The sequence below is a fragment of the Gossypium hirsutum genome, chromosome A04 (genome assembly GCF_007990345.1).
Source record: "Gossypium hirsutum isolate 1008001.06 chromosome A04, Gossypium_hirsutum_v2.1, whole genome shotgun sequence".
In the NCBI taxonomy this organism is placed as follows: domain Eukaryota; kingdom Viridiplantae; phylum Streptophyta; class Magnoliopsida; order Malvales; family Malvaceae; genus Gossypium; species Gossypium hirsutum.
This window is the reverse complement of record NC_053427.1, coordinates 80685135-80700063: the sequence shown is the minus strand read 5'-3', so window position 1 is coordinate 80700063 and position 14929 is coordinate 80685135. Positions and strand designations below refer to the sequence as shown.

Genomic DNA, 14929 nt, shown 5'->3' with positions numbered 1-14929 from the left:
CTCGATCATTAGTAAAAAGTATTACTGATAATATATTATTTCAACCAAATAAATATCTATTAGCAGACAAAAAGACTTAACAATGCCAATTATAAGATGACTAATCTAAATGGAAATAATTCTATTAGCAGAGGGAATAAACATTCTTCGATCAAAACGCTCTATTTTTGGCAAAACTTGATGTACTTCTATGCAAAACACCTCCTTGACTTCATTTAATCGAAGTAAAAAAAATGATCAATTCGAAAATTGAACGAAAATAAGGTCATTTGGAATTGGAGGATTGAAGGGGCAAAATCCAACAAAGTCCAGGTGTAGGATACAACAAGGCTGGCAGGTACTATTCCAGCTTGGACAAAATAGCACCAACTGCCGCCAACTACTACATAACTCAACCACAACAACACAACAGAAGCCGGCATATTCAAAACAGAATCACTACAAAAACCACTAACACTTTCTCAAACTGCAGGCCTCAATCATACCTGCAAACTCAATGTCAGTGGATTCCCAGTTCTAGATAATGTTAACCCCCAAAAAAGGAAAAAAAAAAAACAAAGGAGATTGCTATGCTATGCTGTGCGCAATGCAATGCAATGAAATTCCCCTACAAAAGGATTGCGAGAACTACATTACATTGCACGCCGAATAATGGGGAAAATAATGAACTACTTCTACTTTAAATCTCTACGCCGCCGCAAAACTGTAGGACTCAACTCATTGCCCCAGTATGAGAGCAACCTTCTCGGAAGAAACAAGTGAAGAAGCATGGGCAATTAATGGTTCGTAATGATCAGCGCCAGCACCACACCAACCTGACACATTAGGCGAAATTTAGGAACACAAACTTGCAAGCTGATGAGAAAAAGTCTTTCATTTGGCAAGCAAGATAAATCCAATACCTGTTCCTTTCATAAACAAAAAGAAGGGAGGTTCGCATATTTCACTTCTTGGACGATGCGGAAGGAAGAAAACACAATTGTCTTCGTCAACCATAGCATCTGATCCATGTGCTTGCACCTGTAATGAATAAGTTGATATAATGAATGAGCTTCAATCCAAACTAAGAGTTGATACCCCATTAGCATCTTAGTCTCAAAATTCATAGGACACTGCTGCATTAAATGCAATACACAGCCAACGTGATGATACAAAAGACTATGAAAGTACCAACCAAACAATATAATGCTTTGAAGACATTAAGGCTTTGGTTGGTAGAGTGGAAAAAAATTGAAAGGACGGAAAATTCAAGAGATAGAAAACTAGGATAAAAAACATAATTTTTCTTTCCATAAGTGTGCTTGGTAGGATAGATGAAAAATGGAAAAAAAATTCTTTTCATCCATTGTTTGGTAGAAGCGAAAAATGGAAGGAAATAAAATAAAGCATTTGAAAAATACATAATTTTGAACTAACATACAATCTCTCTCATTTTCTCTCCTCTCATTGTTCCAATTTGGAATGATTGATTTTTATGAATTAGGATGGAAAATGGTCATCTTTCTTATTTTCTTCCCTCTCATTTTTCTTCCCAACCAAGCACAATCCAACTTTATTTTCTTCTCACTTTTCCTTTCTTTCTTCCCATGCTTCTACTTTTCCACCCAACCAAGCACATCCTAAAAGTAGCAAATCAGAAAAATCCAAACAACCATATACTTATATAAACCAAGCTTCAAACTTACTACATATATCTCTCGATTGAACTCCGTTGCAAGACATTCGATGGCAATGTCATCCCCGAATGCAGCAGCACGACCTTCTCTATTCTCATCTACAGATAATAAACCCTCCTCAGTATATTGCAAAGTGACGATATCATATTCATCATCAGGTGAACCAGATATCGACATGTATTTGGCCCAGCTCGAGCCATCATTCACAGGAATGCATCTCTCTTTGTAAATAGATTCGGCTACCAATTCTCTTCAATCAGACAAGAAAACATATCAAACAAAGCATTGATAAAATAATTTCAAATAAACATTTCCAAGGTCAATTTAACGCTGTAAAATATAAACTGCAGCTAGTTATGAGATTTTTTTTTTTTTTGCTTTTTCGTTCAAAGACAGATGTAAATAGTATATATTAACATAAATCTCCTAGCCTATGATCAACATTAAACTTTCACTATGAAAAGAATAAATTTTAAAAAAAAATCTCGTTCTAACTTTTCCTACATTTTTCTTGGGAAAAAATGTAAATAGATCTCAACCAAAAACTAGAATCAGACAAATAGATCCAAGATTAGAAAAGAAAAGAAAAAAAACCTTTGCATTCCAAGCTGAACGAGCTCTTCAATGGCAGAGTCCAAGGCAACGCGCTCGTCCTTTTTGGCTAACAACTTAACTTCTTGAACCACATGAACCCCCCACCCGTTTCTCAGATCTGGAGAGTACATATTCTTAATCACCTCATTTATCATCTGCCTCTCTTCTTCTTTAGCAGATCCAAGATCCTCCAAGAACCGCTTCACTGTCCGCTTCCTCAAATCACGCGCGTCGACCTCACGCGCCATGGCCTTTTTCGAGGCTGTGAACAGGCAGTTCCCGTCCGTGGACACATCGCCTCCATGCGACAGCCTGAACACCACCGAGGACCCGTGCTCGCTAGGGTGCTTCCAAAGCACCCCCTTGGCGTGAAGCTTCGAGAGATGCCGTCTCTGTTGGTCCTCTAGGCCAATCACGTCGTCCCAGGTAGTGCCGGCTGCCGCCGTGAGGGTCTGGTCAACTAGATCAACGGCTTCAAGAGTGGCGGCGTTAGGCTCCCTCCAAGTGACCGTCGGAGAAGACGTTTGAAATGTCTCCGCAACGGCGGTTGGATCACAGAGAAGTTTCCCCATTTTACAAATGTTGACTTTCCTTCTTACCCTTCTTTATAACTGTTTTTTCTCCTTTCTTTTTGAATATCTATCTAAGCTTTTTTCTTTTCCTCCTCTTTCTCTTCTTCTTCGAGGAGAAGAGTTACAGAGAGGAGAGAGTAATTGGGAGGAGAGAGAGAGAGAAAGTTTAGGGTTAACGGATAGATGTACGACGCGGGAGAGAAAATGATGGCACGTGGATAAATCAGGGGGATTTAGGGATTCAAGGCGAGTGGTCTCTGACCGTGCTGAGAGGCATGCTGACGTCAGCTTCTGGACCCTTCACCAATCACCACCAAACCTAAGCCTGGCATTTTCTTCATTTTACTTGTAATAATAATTTTTTTGAAATCTTGCATTAATTTCCAAGGAAGGTGTGGTTTAGAATTTTTATTCGATTCTTTTTCCCAATTAGAACAGATACCTTGGAATCGTTTTCTCTTAGGAATACTCAACTCAAGGCGTGTCCATTTTTTTAATTAAATTATCCTTAAATTCTAAATTTTCAACCCTTATTCCATTTTTCTCCAACGGTAAAGTAGAATTTAATAATCTTAATCCATGAAGATTTGTTTGTTTTTTTATGGTCTCTTCCCGTTAAGGCTTAATCATGTCAGCAAAAGTTGGGCATGTCAAAGTCTAATTATATACAAAAAATAGTTAGCAGTCAGGATGAGGCTGGAAAGATTGTTTTGGTCAACTTTGAAGCGTTGAGTTCGTCATCAATGTTCTCTTCTTTGTCAGCGCCTAATTACATCAACTTGCTTTTCTCAAACTAAACAACCTTGTTACATTAGTGTTCTTTCAAAATTTTGATAATGTTCATCATTGCTTTCCAAGAGTAATTTTAAATGGATAAAATAGTTTATTTTAGATATAATCATACTTAGAAAGTGATTTTATCCTAAACCTCAAATTTTCAACTTTTTGGTTTGGTTATCTACTATTTCTTTTGATTTAAAATCTTGGTTTGAAGTTAAAAAATATTTTTAAATTTCAATGGTAAACGAAATCTAAGGGTCTGTTTGATAGGGGGAAATGATTTTCCGGAAATGGTTTTCCCCATTTTCCGGTGTTTGATTGGAGGAAAATGATTTCCTTTTGGAAAATCAATTCCAAAACACGGGAAAATCAACCCTATATTTCCGGAAAATGTCTTACCCCTTAGAAATCGGTAAGACATTTTCCACAGCTCATCTTCTCACCGTTGAAACCATTTCCATAGCTCCTCATCATCTCTGCCTCATCTCCTCTGCTATTGTTGCTAATTTTACTGTATCCACAACATTATTGTTTTGTTTTACTGCCGACAGTCTTCCCTAACCCTATCTCCCCTCCTCCATTTTTTTTCCCAAATCCAAAATCAAGGCATCAAGCTACCTCCGTCCTCCATCGATCCACCTCCGGTCTACCTCCGGTCCTCCACCCAGTTCCAGTTCCAGAAAATCAAGGGTTTGTTTATTCCCGAATCGCCAACAAATTCGTATTTAAGGTAAACTCTTTGTTTACTCGTTGATGTTCATAATTTGTCTGTTTAGCATCACTTGTTTGTTTAGCTGGTTTAGCTTCTTTGCTAAATGTTTGATTTATCAGTGATTTATTTGATTCATTATTGCATTTGATTATGGTAACTTATTTTAGATTTCTGGGTTTGATTTCACGTCTTTGATGATGCTTCGGTTCTATTCAGCGTTGTTTAATTCATTTTGAGTTTGTTATTAAAAAGAAAAAGAAATGATTGCTTTTCTTGGCATTATTATTGATTTTGGGTAGGATTTTCTTTTTATCTTTTGGGTTTGCATGGATGTGATTCAGATTGGATCGAATAAGGCCAGAAGATTAGTATTTTGGGTCTAACTGATTGTTCGTGTTCTGAATTTCATTTTGGAGGTGAAAAATTATCAAATTTGACAGGATGAGCATGAGGTAGCAGATACAAATATTAAACTGCAGAAGTTGCTTTATTTGCTACATGGAATTCTGCCTCTGCTTCGACATATACAACAGGAGCAACATGCTGAACTAGAGGTGGAAGCCAGTATACATGGTACTGTAATGTGATATGTCTGGTTTTTGTAAGTTTTGGTTTTTATACTAGATGATGCTTCGAAATGCTAAGTGATGTATGCCTTCCTTTGCCATAGGTGTGCAATTGACAGAACAGGACATAATGGTATCAGTGATAGATGATGATGATCGAGTGTATTGGTATCACCTCATGCTCTTTGATACCAAGGAGAAACTTGTGGTTTTTGTTATGTTATGTTACGTTTTTGCCCCTAAATTGAAAATCTCATGTCATATTAGTTACTTGGAAACAGCTTACATTCTTTACCATATTAATCTGTGTGCTTATCTTATATTTAAACTAGTAGGAAGATGTGAAAAAGGGTTATCCTAGGATAGTGCCGATTTGATGAGACTGATTCATAAAGCTTACCTTATATTTTGTTGTGAAAATCAAAACCAATTCACACCATTAAGAAACTTAACTCTTATTAGTTGATCTTTTCTTTGTAGTACTTAGTAATGGGTTGTATATTGTTAATGATATGCATCAACCGTGATGGATCTTGTTGTCTTCTACTATCGTGTATATTATCATGTGGTTATGAAATTGCATCTAAAGATATGCAAAAGGGATTTTTATTGTTATTAATAATTTGCAGACATGGCTATTGTTTTTCCTACTATAATGACTATGAATGTTTCCTTCCTTGACAGTGACAATTGCAATACATCCATTGTCAATTTCCATAGAAGCTGCCCTGATTGTTTATATGATCTATGTATATCATGCTGTCATGAACTTAGAAAAGGGTCTCAGCCTGGAGGGAATGAAGCAAAATCTTCTCACCAGCTGTCTGCTAAAAGAGTAAATAGTCGAGCTATGGGTTCAGATGACCAGATTCCTGCAGTGGCAGCAAGAAATGATTGGAGAGCTGAGGAAGATGGTAGGATTCCTTGTCCTCCAAATGGAAAGGGTGGTTGTGGTCGTGAGACACTTTCACTGAGACGCTTATTTGAAACTAATTCAGTTGAGCAACTGATTCAGAGTGCTGAGGAGCTCACCATTAATTTTCAGTTACCTGATATCGAGTTTTCTCAAGGCTGTTCTTTGTGTCAAACCACCTGCTCTGCAGGAAATGAAGCAAAAAACTTTGAAGTAAGGCAGGCAGCTCATAGAGAGAAAAGTCATGACAATTTTGTGTACTGCCCGAATGTAATGCAGTTGGAAGACAATAGCATTCAGCATTTTCAAACTCATTGGATGCGAGGTGAACCTGTTATTGTTAGAAATGTCCTTGAAAAAAGTTCTGGTCTTAGTTGGGAACCATTGGTTATGTGGAGAGCTTTTATAGGTGCAAAAATGATATTAAAAGAGGAGGCTAAGAGGGTTAAAGCAATTGATTGCTTGGACTGGTGTGAGGTACTTTTTTGGATAAGAAGCATAGAAAAATTTGGCTTCAAAAATTTTCTCAGGGTTGAAGATATTGATACTTTTATGTGGTGTAATATTATGCACTTGGACAATGTTGTTATTATGTGGTGTACTACTAATTATGTATTTGGATAATATTATTTCTAGTACTCATTATGGTTTCGAAGCAATTTATAATTATTCAATATTCTTACTAGTACTCATTGTGGATAATATTTTTTCAATTTATAACGATCAATATTGTAGCTTATTATTGAGTATTATTATAAATAAATCATTGCAATATATGTAAAAACAATTTAAAATATAAAAAATTATTAATATATATTAATATATGTAAAAAATAACTTTTCCGGAAAATATTTTCAGGAAATCTGTCAAACAGCGGAAAATATTTTACACAGATTCAATCAAACACCAGAAAATATTTTCCAGTAAGTCATTTTACAGAAAAGTAAAACATTTTCCAGAAATCATTTTACGGAAAACATTTTACTGCCAATCAAACAGACCCTAAGTTGATGTGTAAAAGAAAACAGTATCAGAAATTTTGAACACCATAAAAAAAAAACAAGATTTGAATTTTCTAGGAAAAAAAGCTAACAAATGAGTAAATTTTATTACTTTTTAAGTAATAATATATACAAAGCATAATATCTTATATATAAACTTAAGTTATTTGGGTCAAATAAGTGTTATCTCGAATGGCATCAATATTATTTTCAATGCAGAAGAACGTAGATTCAAGCACGCTGAACTGTATTTATCATTCTGTGTAAGGGTTGGATAGAGGTTATGGACAATTAGGTATTGTATAAAAAAAAACTCAAGTTATTTGGAAATAAGGAAACAACTATTTCTTTACCTCCAAACAATTGACTTAATCATTGTTGTAGTTTATTACATCACGTGTTGTTATTGGTTACTAGTTTATTGAGAAATTGTTAAATGGTTACTAATTAGTTGTATTAGTTAACTAATTAGTTTAGTCTGTTACAGTATTATCATTTGATTGTAAATAGACATAGCCAATGATGTAATTAGTAATTTTCCACAATTTCTTAAAAGTAGAGGTTTTCTATTCTCTTGTCTTTTTCTTATTGGTTCCTGTTTCAATTCTTTGTATTTCTTCTCTTTCTTTTCTAGTTTCAAGTAAAAACTTTAACATGGTATCAGAGCTTTTCGGTGATCGGCGTTCTCTCTTTCAAACGAGGATGATGGAATCTATTACTCTAGTGACAGAACAAATTGCTACAATGGGATTAATGCAATGTTAAGACTTGCTTAAAAATTCACTAATAAAAAAGGTGAATGTTACGTTGGATGAGAAGAACTTTCTTTTTTGAAAACAACAAACCTTGTTGATAGTTAAAAAAGCCACCGCTCAAGGAAGCTTCTTGATGGATCTATGGTGGTGCCTTAAAAAATAATGGTCAACATTTCCGATCAATAAGTGGAAAACAAAGCTCATGTTGTGTATGTTCAAAGCTTCCTGGTTGCTTTCAATGGTGAGTCCTCACTTACTACCTCAATTAGTTGGATCAGAAACCTCCTCAGCTATATAGAACACTCTGATAAAACTATTTGTTACTCGTTCCATTACAAAGGTAATGCACTTGCATTACAAGTTGCGTGCCTTATAAATGGTGATTTGAACATGAGAAAGTACATCTCACAAATCAAAGAGGTATGCGACACTTAGGTAGCTTGTGGTAATTAGATTTCTAGAGATAGAGCATATAGTTATGACTTTAGTGGGTTATCGATAGAGTATGAACCCTTTGTGGTGGTTATAATTGTCAATCATGAGTCATTCTTTCTTGATAGCGTGGTAGCGGTGCTTCTTGATGCAAAATCAAGGCAGCAGAATGCCATTCATTTCCTTATCAATGCAAATGCAACACATCTCCATGTGTCGAAGTCAATGAATGTTAATGCTTCAGGATCGAGCAATTATATTGTTGGTTTTGCTTTAAGGCAATTTCGTCCAAACTATTTTTTTGCTAGGAGAAGCCATGGTCATTTGTAGATGTAATGCCAACTATGTAGCAATATTGGACATCTTGTTGATCATTGTTTTCATCTTTATGATTAGTGTTTTCTTGGTGTCATAACAACTAGCTACAAGCCTTCATTACCTCGCCCTGAGCGTTCTTTTGTCAACATGTGTCCTTTTACTCCTTATAAAATCTCAACAATATTTTTTATAGTTCATCCTTATACAAATTTGTTGTGAATGGTGATACTTCTTCTAATACATCCTCTCCAAGTGTCCCCAATGTTGAAGGATCAATTTCTCCACTTACCAACACACTAAGTAAATGCTTTTATGTTAGGCCTAACAATTTCTTCTAATTTTTGGTTTGTTGATTCTTGTGCTACTCATCACTTTACAAATAACTGAAAGCATCTTGTGCCTAGTAAAGAATACATAGGTATTGGTATAGTCACTATTGATAATAGTAGTCAATTATATATAAATCTTATTAGCATGCTCTATTAGTCTCTCCCACTAAATTTTTTTCAACTTAATAATCTCCTCCATGTTCCACATATGCTTAAAAATATAATTAATATCTCTAAGTTTGCTAAAGATAATTGAGTATTCTTTGAATTTCATGCAAATTGTTGCTTGGTAAAGGATGAGTAGATTAGTCAAATTTTGCTTGAGGGAGTCAGGAAAGAAGGGCTTTATTAGTTCGACCTGAGCACTAAATGTGAGTTATTTGACTGTTCACAAAAAGGACTCTACTATGGTTAATTTACTTGATGATAGTGCACATTCTAATAATATCAATTTGTATCATCTTTAGTATAGGAAGCTAGGACACCTAGCTTATGATTTTTTGTCCAAAGTAATGAAAATTTGTAATGCAAAGCTTCATTCTAATGAAAATAATCTATTTATTTTTCTTGTCAAATGAGAAAGAGCCATCAACTTCTACTTTCCTCTTCTAACACAATTTATACATATAATTTTGATCTTGTATATATTGATTTGTAGGGCCCTACACATGTTTTGTCTAATGGTTATAATTACTACATTTCTTTTGTTGATGTATGCACATGTTATATATTGTCATACTTGTTGAAAGTCAAGTTTGAAGCTCTTATAAGATTTTCTCTGTTTCATAAACTTGCTCAAATTCAATTTGGTTGCACAATTAAGGAGTTGCAAGGTGTCCGGGGAGGTGAATACAAAACTATTTCATCAATGCTTGCTTTACATGGGACCAAGCATAGATTATCATGCCCTTACATATTTCAACAAATGAAGTTGTTGAGTGTAAACAAGGACATTTGGTTGAAGTTGGATTGACACTTTTAGCTCAAGCTTCCATGCCACTTAAGTTTGGTTTGATGCTTTTGTTAGTGTAGTTTATTTTATTAATATACTGCCTACTCGTGTAATTAGTGGCATCTCTCCATACGGGACACTTTATCATAGGCAACCAAACTATACTTTTATGAAGGTATTTGGATGCAAGTTTTTTTCCTTGTCTTAAGCCTTTTCAAAGTAATAAATTGGCCTTTAGATCTAAGCTTTGCACTTTCTTAGGCTACAAACCTTAACAACACCTTACAGTTTGTGCTATCTAAATAACCAATACAGTATACAATTGAACCCATCCATGTTAAGCTTGCACTAACCTACTAGCAGCCTTTCCCATTTAATTGCTCTGCATACATAACGACCTGTCAGAGCATGGTTGCTACTAGCACCTACCAAGGCTCTTTTAACCTCATCTCTCAATCTCTTACTTTTTTCTAGTATCCCCTTTGTATCCACATAGTTTTCATTAAAAATCTTATGATTCCTCTTAATCCACAAATGACACCAAAGAGCAAATCCCAGTCTTCTTCCTCCTTATCAAAATAAGAAGGGTTCCCAAAGTTTACAAACACCCATCTATCAATTTCCATAGTTAAAAACTCTCTTAATCAATCCTTCACAAGCATCACCCAAAAGGTTCTTGTCACAAAGCATTCGTGCAAGACATGACTTGTATCTTCAATAAAATTTTCATAAAAAACATGATAAAGGTAGTTGGTGAGGTGCCTCCTCAATCTTTCTCCATTGGTTAAAAGTCTTTGACGATACACAAGCATTCTAATATGTTGAGGCTCCAATTAGAGGTGCTCATGGGCCGGTTCGGGCCGGGCTCAACTAAAATTTCAAGCCCATTTACTAGGCCCGGGCCCAACCCGAAAAATAGCCTAAGATTTTGCCAAGCCTGACCTAGATAAAAATGCTAAAACTTGGGTCCGACCTGGCCCGCCCGTAGTAATTTTTTATATAATTTTTAAATGTATATAATACATCAAAAATACTAACAACATTATTTCCCAACAAATTGAAAATAAATTTTTTAAAAAAATGTAGACTTAAATAACACTAAGATAAATACAACTTAACAAGAAAATGCCTTTAAAATAATAACAAAATTAACAATAAAATAAGTTTTATACAATATCCAAATAATAACAACAAAATAGTAGCAACATAATAGTAAAATGGTAGCAAAATAGGGAGAAAACAACAAGAAAATAACATTAAAAAAAGCAGATTTTTTTTGTCCTTTAGTTAATTCGTGCCGGGCTCAGGCCAAAAATGCCTTACCCGAGGCCCGACCATTTTTTTAAACAGACCTTATTTTTTTGTCCAAGCCCATTTTTAGGGCCTATATTTTTGCCCAAACTGTCCCACATTTCGGACACCCGACCCATGATCAGGTCGAGCACTAATGTCCATCATTAACACTTCTAGATCCCAACAATATATCTTCATAAGCCGATTTTACTCTAATTTAATTACTTTTTTTCTTTTAATTTGCATTTAAATTAACTTTAAATTTTATTCTTAATACTTTTTTTTTACTTTTACTTTATATTAATATGTATCAACTAATCTTTTTGTTTTGAAAGTGTATCAATTAATTTTTTTTATCTATACTATATTAAAAATCCTTATTAAAATAGTGTTACGAGTTAACTAGACACATAATTTAGTTGGAGATAAGATAAATAAGCCTATTTAATAAAAAAATTAATACATTAATAGGTTTATATAAACATATTATACATCAGCCAAAGTTAATATTTTTTCAACTATTTTTAGATGACTTGACAAATAATGCAAGTTTAAGAACTAAAAGAGGTGGAAAATTAAATAGAGAACTAAAATAATTTTTTATATAAAATTAAAGGACCAAATAAGTTATTGTGCCTATTTTTATTTTTTTCTTCTTCAAAAATAAAGAATAAACAACTCCCTTACGATGTATTTCAAAAACATTTTAAATATAATTTGGCAAAAGAAATACTAAAAATATCCGAGGCAAAATGTTTTGGGGCTATTTTACTAAACTGACTTAAAAAAATTGATATTTACAAAAATGACCTAGGTTCAAAAACAATCACCAAAATAACCTAAAATGAACAATAAAATGTGGTTTTGGCCTTCTAATGGCCGACACCACCTCGTATTTTGGCCCCGTGATTGCCTGATGATTGTGTCAGGCTTTAAAAAATTGATTTTTTTTGTTTTGGCCTTCCAATGGTCGGCACAAAGGTATTTTTTTAAATCGTATCATACTGGTATAAAAAATACGAGTATTTAAATAAAAAAAATTTTGGTGCTGGCTTGTCAATGGTCGGCACCAGATACGAGATTTTTATTTTTATTTTGCCTTCTAATGACGGGAGTATCATTACGTTTTGGACGGTCAATGCCAACTCCCGGCCATTAGAAGGCAAAAAAAAAAATTAAAATATCGTTCCTAGTGCCGGCCATTGACAGGCCAGCAACAAAATTTTTTTTATTTAAATACTCGTATTTTTTATACCAGTATGATACGATTTAAAAAAAATATCCTGGTACCCATCATTGGAAGGTCAAAACAAAAAAAAATTAACTTTTGAAAGCCTGAAACAATCATTAGGTAATCATGGAGCCAAAATACGAGGTGGTGCCGGCCATTAGAAGGCCAAAACCCTATTTTATTGTTCATTTTAAGTTATTTTATTGATTATTTTTGAACTTGGGTCATTTTTATAAATATTAATTTTCTTTAGGTCAGTTTGATAAAATAGTCATGTTTTGGGTTTGAATTGGCTGACTTAAATTTCGAATTAAATAATTTTATTTAACATAAAATAATTATTTTAACATTTTATAATAATAAAATATAGCAAATTAAATTTTGAGTGGGGACATAAAATATTTTTTGAATATGGGCTGGGCCCACAGCTCCAATAACAGGCAAGACCAATTCCTAAAATCCTAAAAAATTCTAAACGTAACACGTGTTTGGTTCGTTAAGGCGCCTCCCCATAAACACCAAAACAAAAACGTGCATGACAATGAAATTAGACTTTCTTTTAAAATCTAACTTCTTTTATTTTTAAGAATTATTCATCCCTGGCTAATATTTGGAGTTTTAATATGGGTTTGATTGAATTACATTATAGTGGGTTGTTATATATATATAGGTAGAAGTGTTTATAGATTGAGTTAGTTAGATTTATTTGAGTTTCGATTTAAAAAAAAAATTTAAGCTCAAACTTAATTAGACTCATTTAGAAAAATTTTATTCTGTTTAAAAATGATAAAATGTATTTTATATTAATATTTATATATTTTTATAATTAAATTTACATAAAAATATTTTGAAAAATTATTTTATTTATATTCAGACTGAATTGAACTAGTTTATAGATAAATTTCTTTTATCCAAACTCAATCCAAATTAGATCGTATAAGTCATCCTATTTATAAACAACTCTATTTTTTTTTCTTAGCAAAGAGAGCTCTAATTGCAAGAGAATATATGTATTCAATTTTTTTTTATTTTTAATAAAAATATTTTAATGTTATATGATTAATGCAAGTAATCATTATTATTAAAAGATAAGCTACCCTTCTCAAAGCCAAAAATGCTGGTTGAGGAGGATACCAATAGAGCACGTATTTTTCCTTTCTTGTGCCATTTTGCGGACGTAGTTTGGTGAGCATAAGCTTTTAGCTACCGTTCCAATGTGTCTAGGTATTCAACTATTTCATCATCATTTGAAAGGTGAGCAAAGATAGATTTGTCAACTTAATTGAAAAGCTCAAAATTCATGCTTGTTTGAGGGTAAAATTTGTGGTCCAATTTGATTTCAGAACATCAAATTTTTTTAGAAAAAAGCATGCATGCTGAGAAATCAAACAAACAGTTAGAGACAACTACAAGTTAGATACTTCAGATTATGTGATCAAAATTAATTTTGATGTAGCCTTCATTATATCGCAAATGGTGGTTAACATTATTCCAATTACTAGGGATTCTGATGGATCAATTGTTTTGTGCTTATCAACAATAAAGGTGGGTGAAGCTTTAGCCTTAAAGAATGGTGTGCTATCATTTATAAAATATTTATTATTTTAAATGTATTGGATTAAATGCCAATTTTCAAGTTTTTGTATAATGTTTCGTTAATCAAGTTTGACTTAGGAAAGTTCGTATAAAATATAAGTCGAACTGAATAAGATAAAGAATTCGATCCATATATTAGAATGCGAAGAAATTAAATTGTAAGATTTTTATAAATATACATTTGTTGGGTATAGTTAAGCAAATATTAGAAGTTTTTAATTTAGATACTTTTATAATATAAAAAATTTTAATTAATTATTTGTAACTTTCTTCTCATTGTATTTGAAGCATATTTATATTAATATATGTACATTTAGTTAGAAGGATGAATCTGCATAACTTAAATGGTTACTTGGTCTCAGTTTTTCAGTCTATTTTATAGGTAAATTATTATATTTTATAAACAGTGTCAAAAGGTTGAGATGGCCGAGTTGGTCTAAGGCGCCAGATTAAGGTTCTGGTCCGAAAGGGCGTGGGTTCAAATCCCACTCTCAACATTTGGTTCTGTATTTTTACAATCAGACAAATAAGAGCATAACAAAGCCCATTCCTTATTACTTAGCCCAATCCCAGCTCTATTAATTGGTCTCCATACATAATGCTTTTATTTTTATTTTTATTTTTATTTTTCTATGTAAAAATATATTTGGCTATGTTATAAAAAATATGTACTTGTATGTATACCTGTTATATTTTATGTAATGGTTTTGAGACCCTGTTATATTTTTCTATGTAAAAATATGGTTTTGAGACCCTGTTTTCGTAAATTGAGTCCATAAATATTAAATATAAATATTTATGGAGTTAGTATATTGATGAATTGAAATTTGATTAAGTAATTTAGCCGAAATTGTGAGTAATTAAGGCCTAGGGACTAAATTGTAAAAGTTCAATCACTATAAAATTTTAATTAGGAAATGGATTGAGGATCTAGATAGAAATTATCTGAGGGTTAAAAGGGTAAATAAACTATTTTTTTTATATAGATAGTGGGACGTAATGTTGATATCTATTATGCCTAATTTATAATTAAATTAAACTAAATATGTTTTAATAATTAATTAAGCTTACTTAATTAAGTTAACTAGTTTACTAATTATACTATATATATGTTAGGGGGATGAAAGCTTATCATCTTTATCCCAACCGAAACCACCATTGAAAAAAAGAAGAAAATTTCAAGATTTTCGTCAAAATTTCGGCTTTATA

The 14929-nt window shown here is 32.9% G+C and overlaps 2 protein-coding genes and 1 non-coding gene across 5 annotated transcripts; 2 read left to right on the top strand and 1 right to left on the bottom strand.

Annotated features, from left to right (window-relative positions):
* Positions 1-249: 249 nt before the first annotated feature.
* Positions 250-3055, bottom strand: LOC121228195 (uncharacterized). The gene is made up of 4 exons (XM_041111465.1): positions 2271-3055; positions 1686-1926; positions 903-1020; positions 250-815 (listed from the first exon to the last, which is right to left on the bottom strand). Exons 1-4 carry the CDS (start codon positions 2840-2842, stop codon positions 718-720), a joined length of 1029 nt encoding a protein of 342 aa, XP_040967399.1. The 5' UTR covers positions 2843-3055; the 3' UTR covers positions 250-717.
* Positions 3056-3897: 842 nt separating this feature from the next.
* On the top strand, positions 3898-6491 carry LOC121228196 (lysine-specific demethylase JMJ25). 3 transcript variants are annotated; one of them, XM_041111468.1, is made up of 4 exons: positions 3898-4352; positions 4751-4907; positions 5005-5068; positions 5585-6491. In XM_041111468.1, exons 3-4 carry the CDS (start codon positions 5031-5033, stop codon positions 6435-6437), a joined length of 891 nt encoding a protein of 296 aa, XP_040967402.1. In that variant the 5' UTR covers positions 3898-4352; positions 4751-4907; positions 5005-5030; the 3' UTR covers positions 6438-6491. The 3 variants fall into 3 exon arrangements, with proteins under 3 accessions (XP_040967402.1, XP_040967400.1, XP_040967401.1); XM_041111466.1 differs by having other exon boundaries at positions 5005-5119; positions 5585-6490; XM_041111467.1 differs by having other exon boundaries at positions 3906-4352; positions 4775-4907; positions 5005-5119; positions 5585-6490.
* A 7645-nt stretch (positions 6492-14136) lies between these two features.
* Positions 14137-14217, top strand: TRNAL-AAG (transfer RNA leucine (anticodon AAG)). The gene has a single exon. It is a non-coding gene; the product is annotated as a tRNA-Leu (tRNA).
* The last annotated feature ends 712 nt before the right edge of the window (positions 14218-14929 follow it).

Bases quoted from the DNA above. Each gene is read 5' to 3' on its own strand.
- LOC121228195 (XM_041111465.1), bottom strand. From the start codon at position 2,842: ATGGGGAAACTTCTCTGTGATCCAACCGCCGTTGCGGAGACATTTCAA. The intron at 1,927-2,270 runs GTTTTTTTTCTT...GTCTGATTGAAG, and splicing joins GTTCAGCTTGGAATGCAAAG to AGAATTGGTAGCCGAATCTA. The intron at 1,021-1,685 runs GTAAGTTTGAAG...TATTCATTACAG, and splicing joins TCAATCGAGAGATATATGTA to GTGCAAGCACATGGATCAGA.
- LOC121228196 (XM_041111466.1), top strand. From the start codon at position 5,031: ATGGTATCAGTGATAGATGATGATGATCGAGTGTATTGGTATCACCTC. The intron at 5,120-5,584 runs GTTATGTTACGT...CTTCCTTGACAG, and splicing joins AAACTTGTGGTTTTTGTTAT to TGACAATTGCAATACATCCA.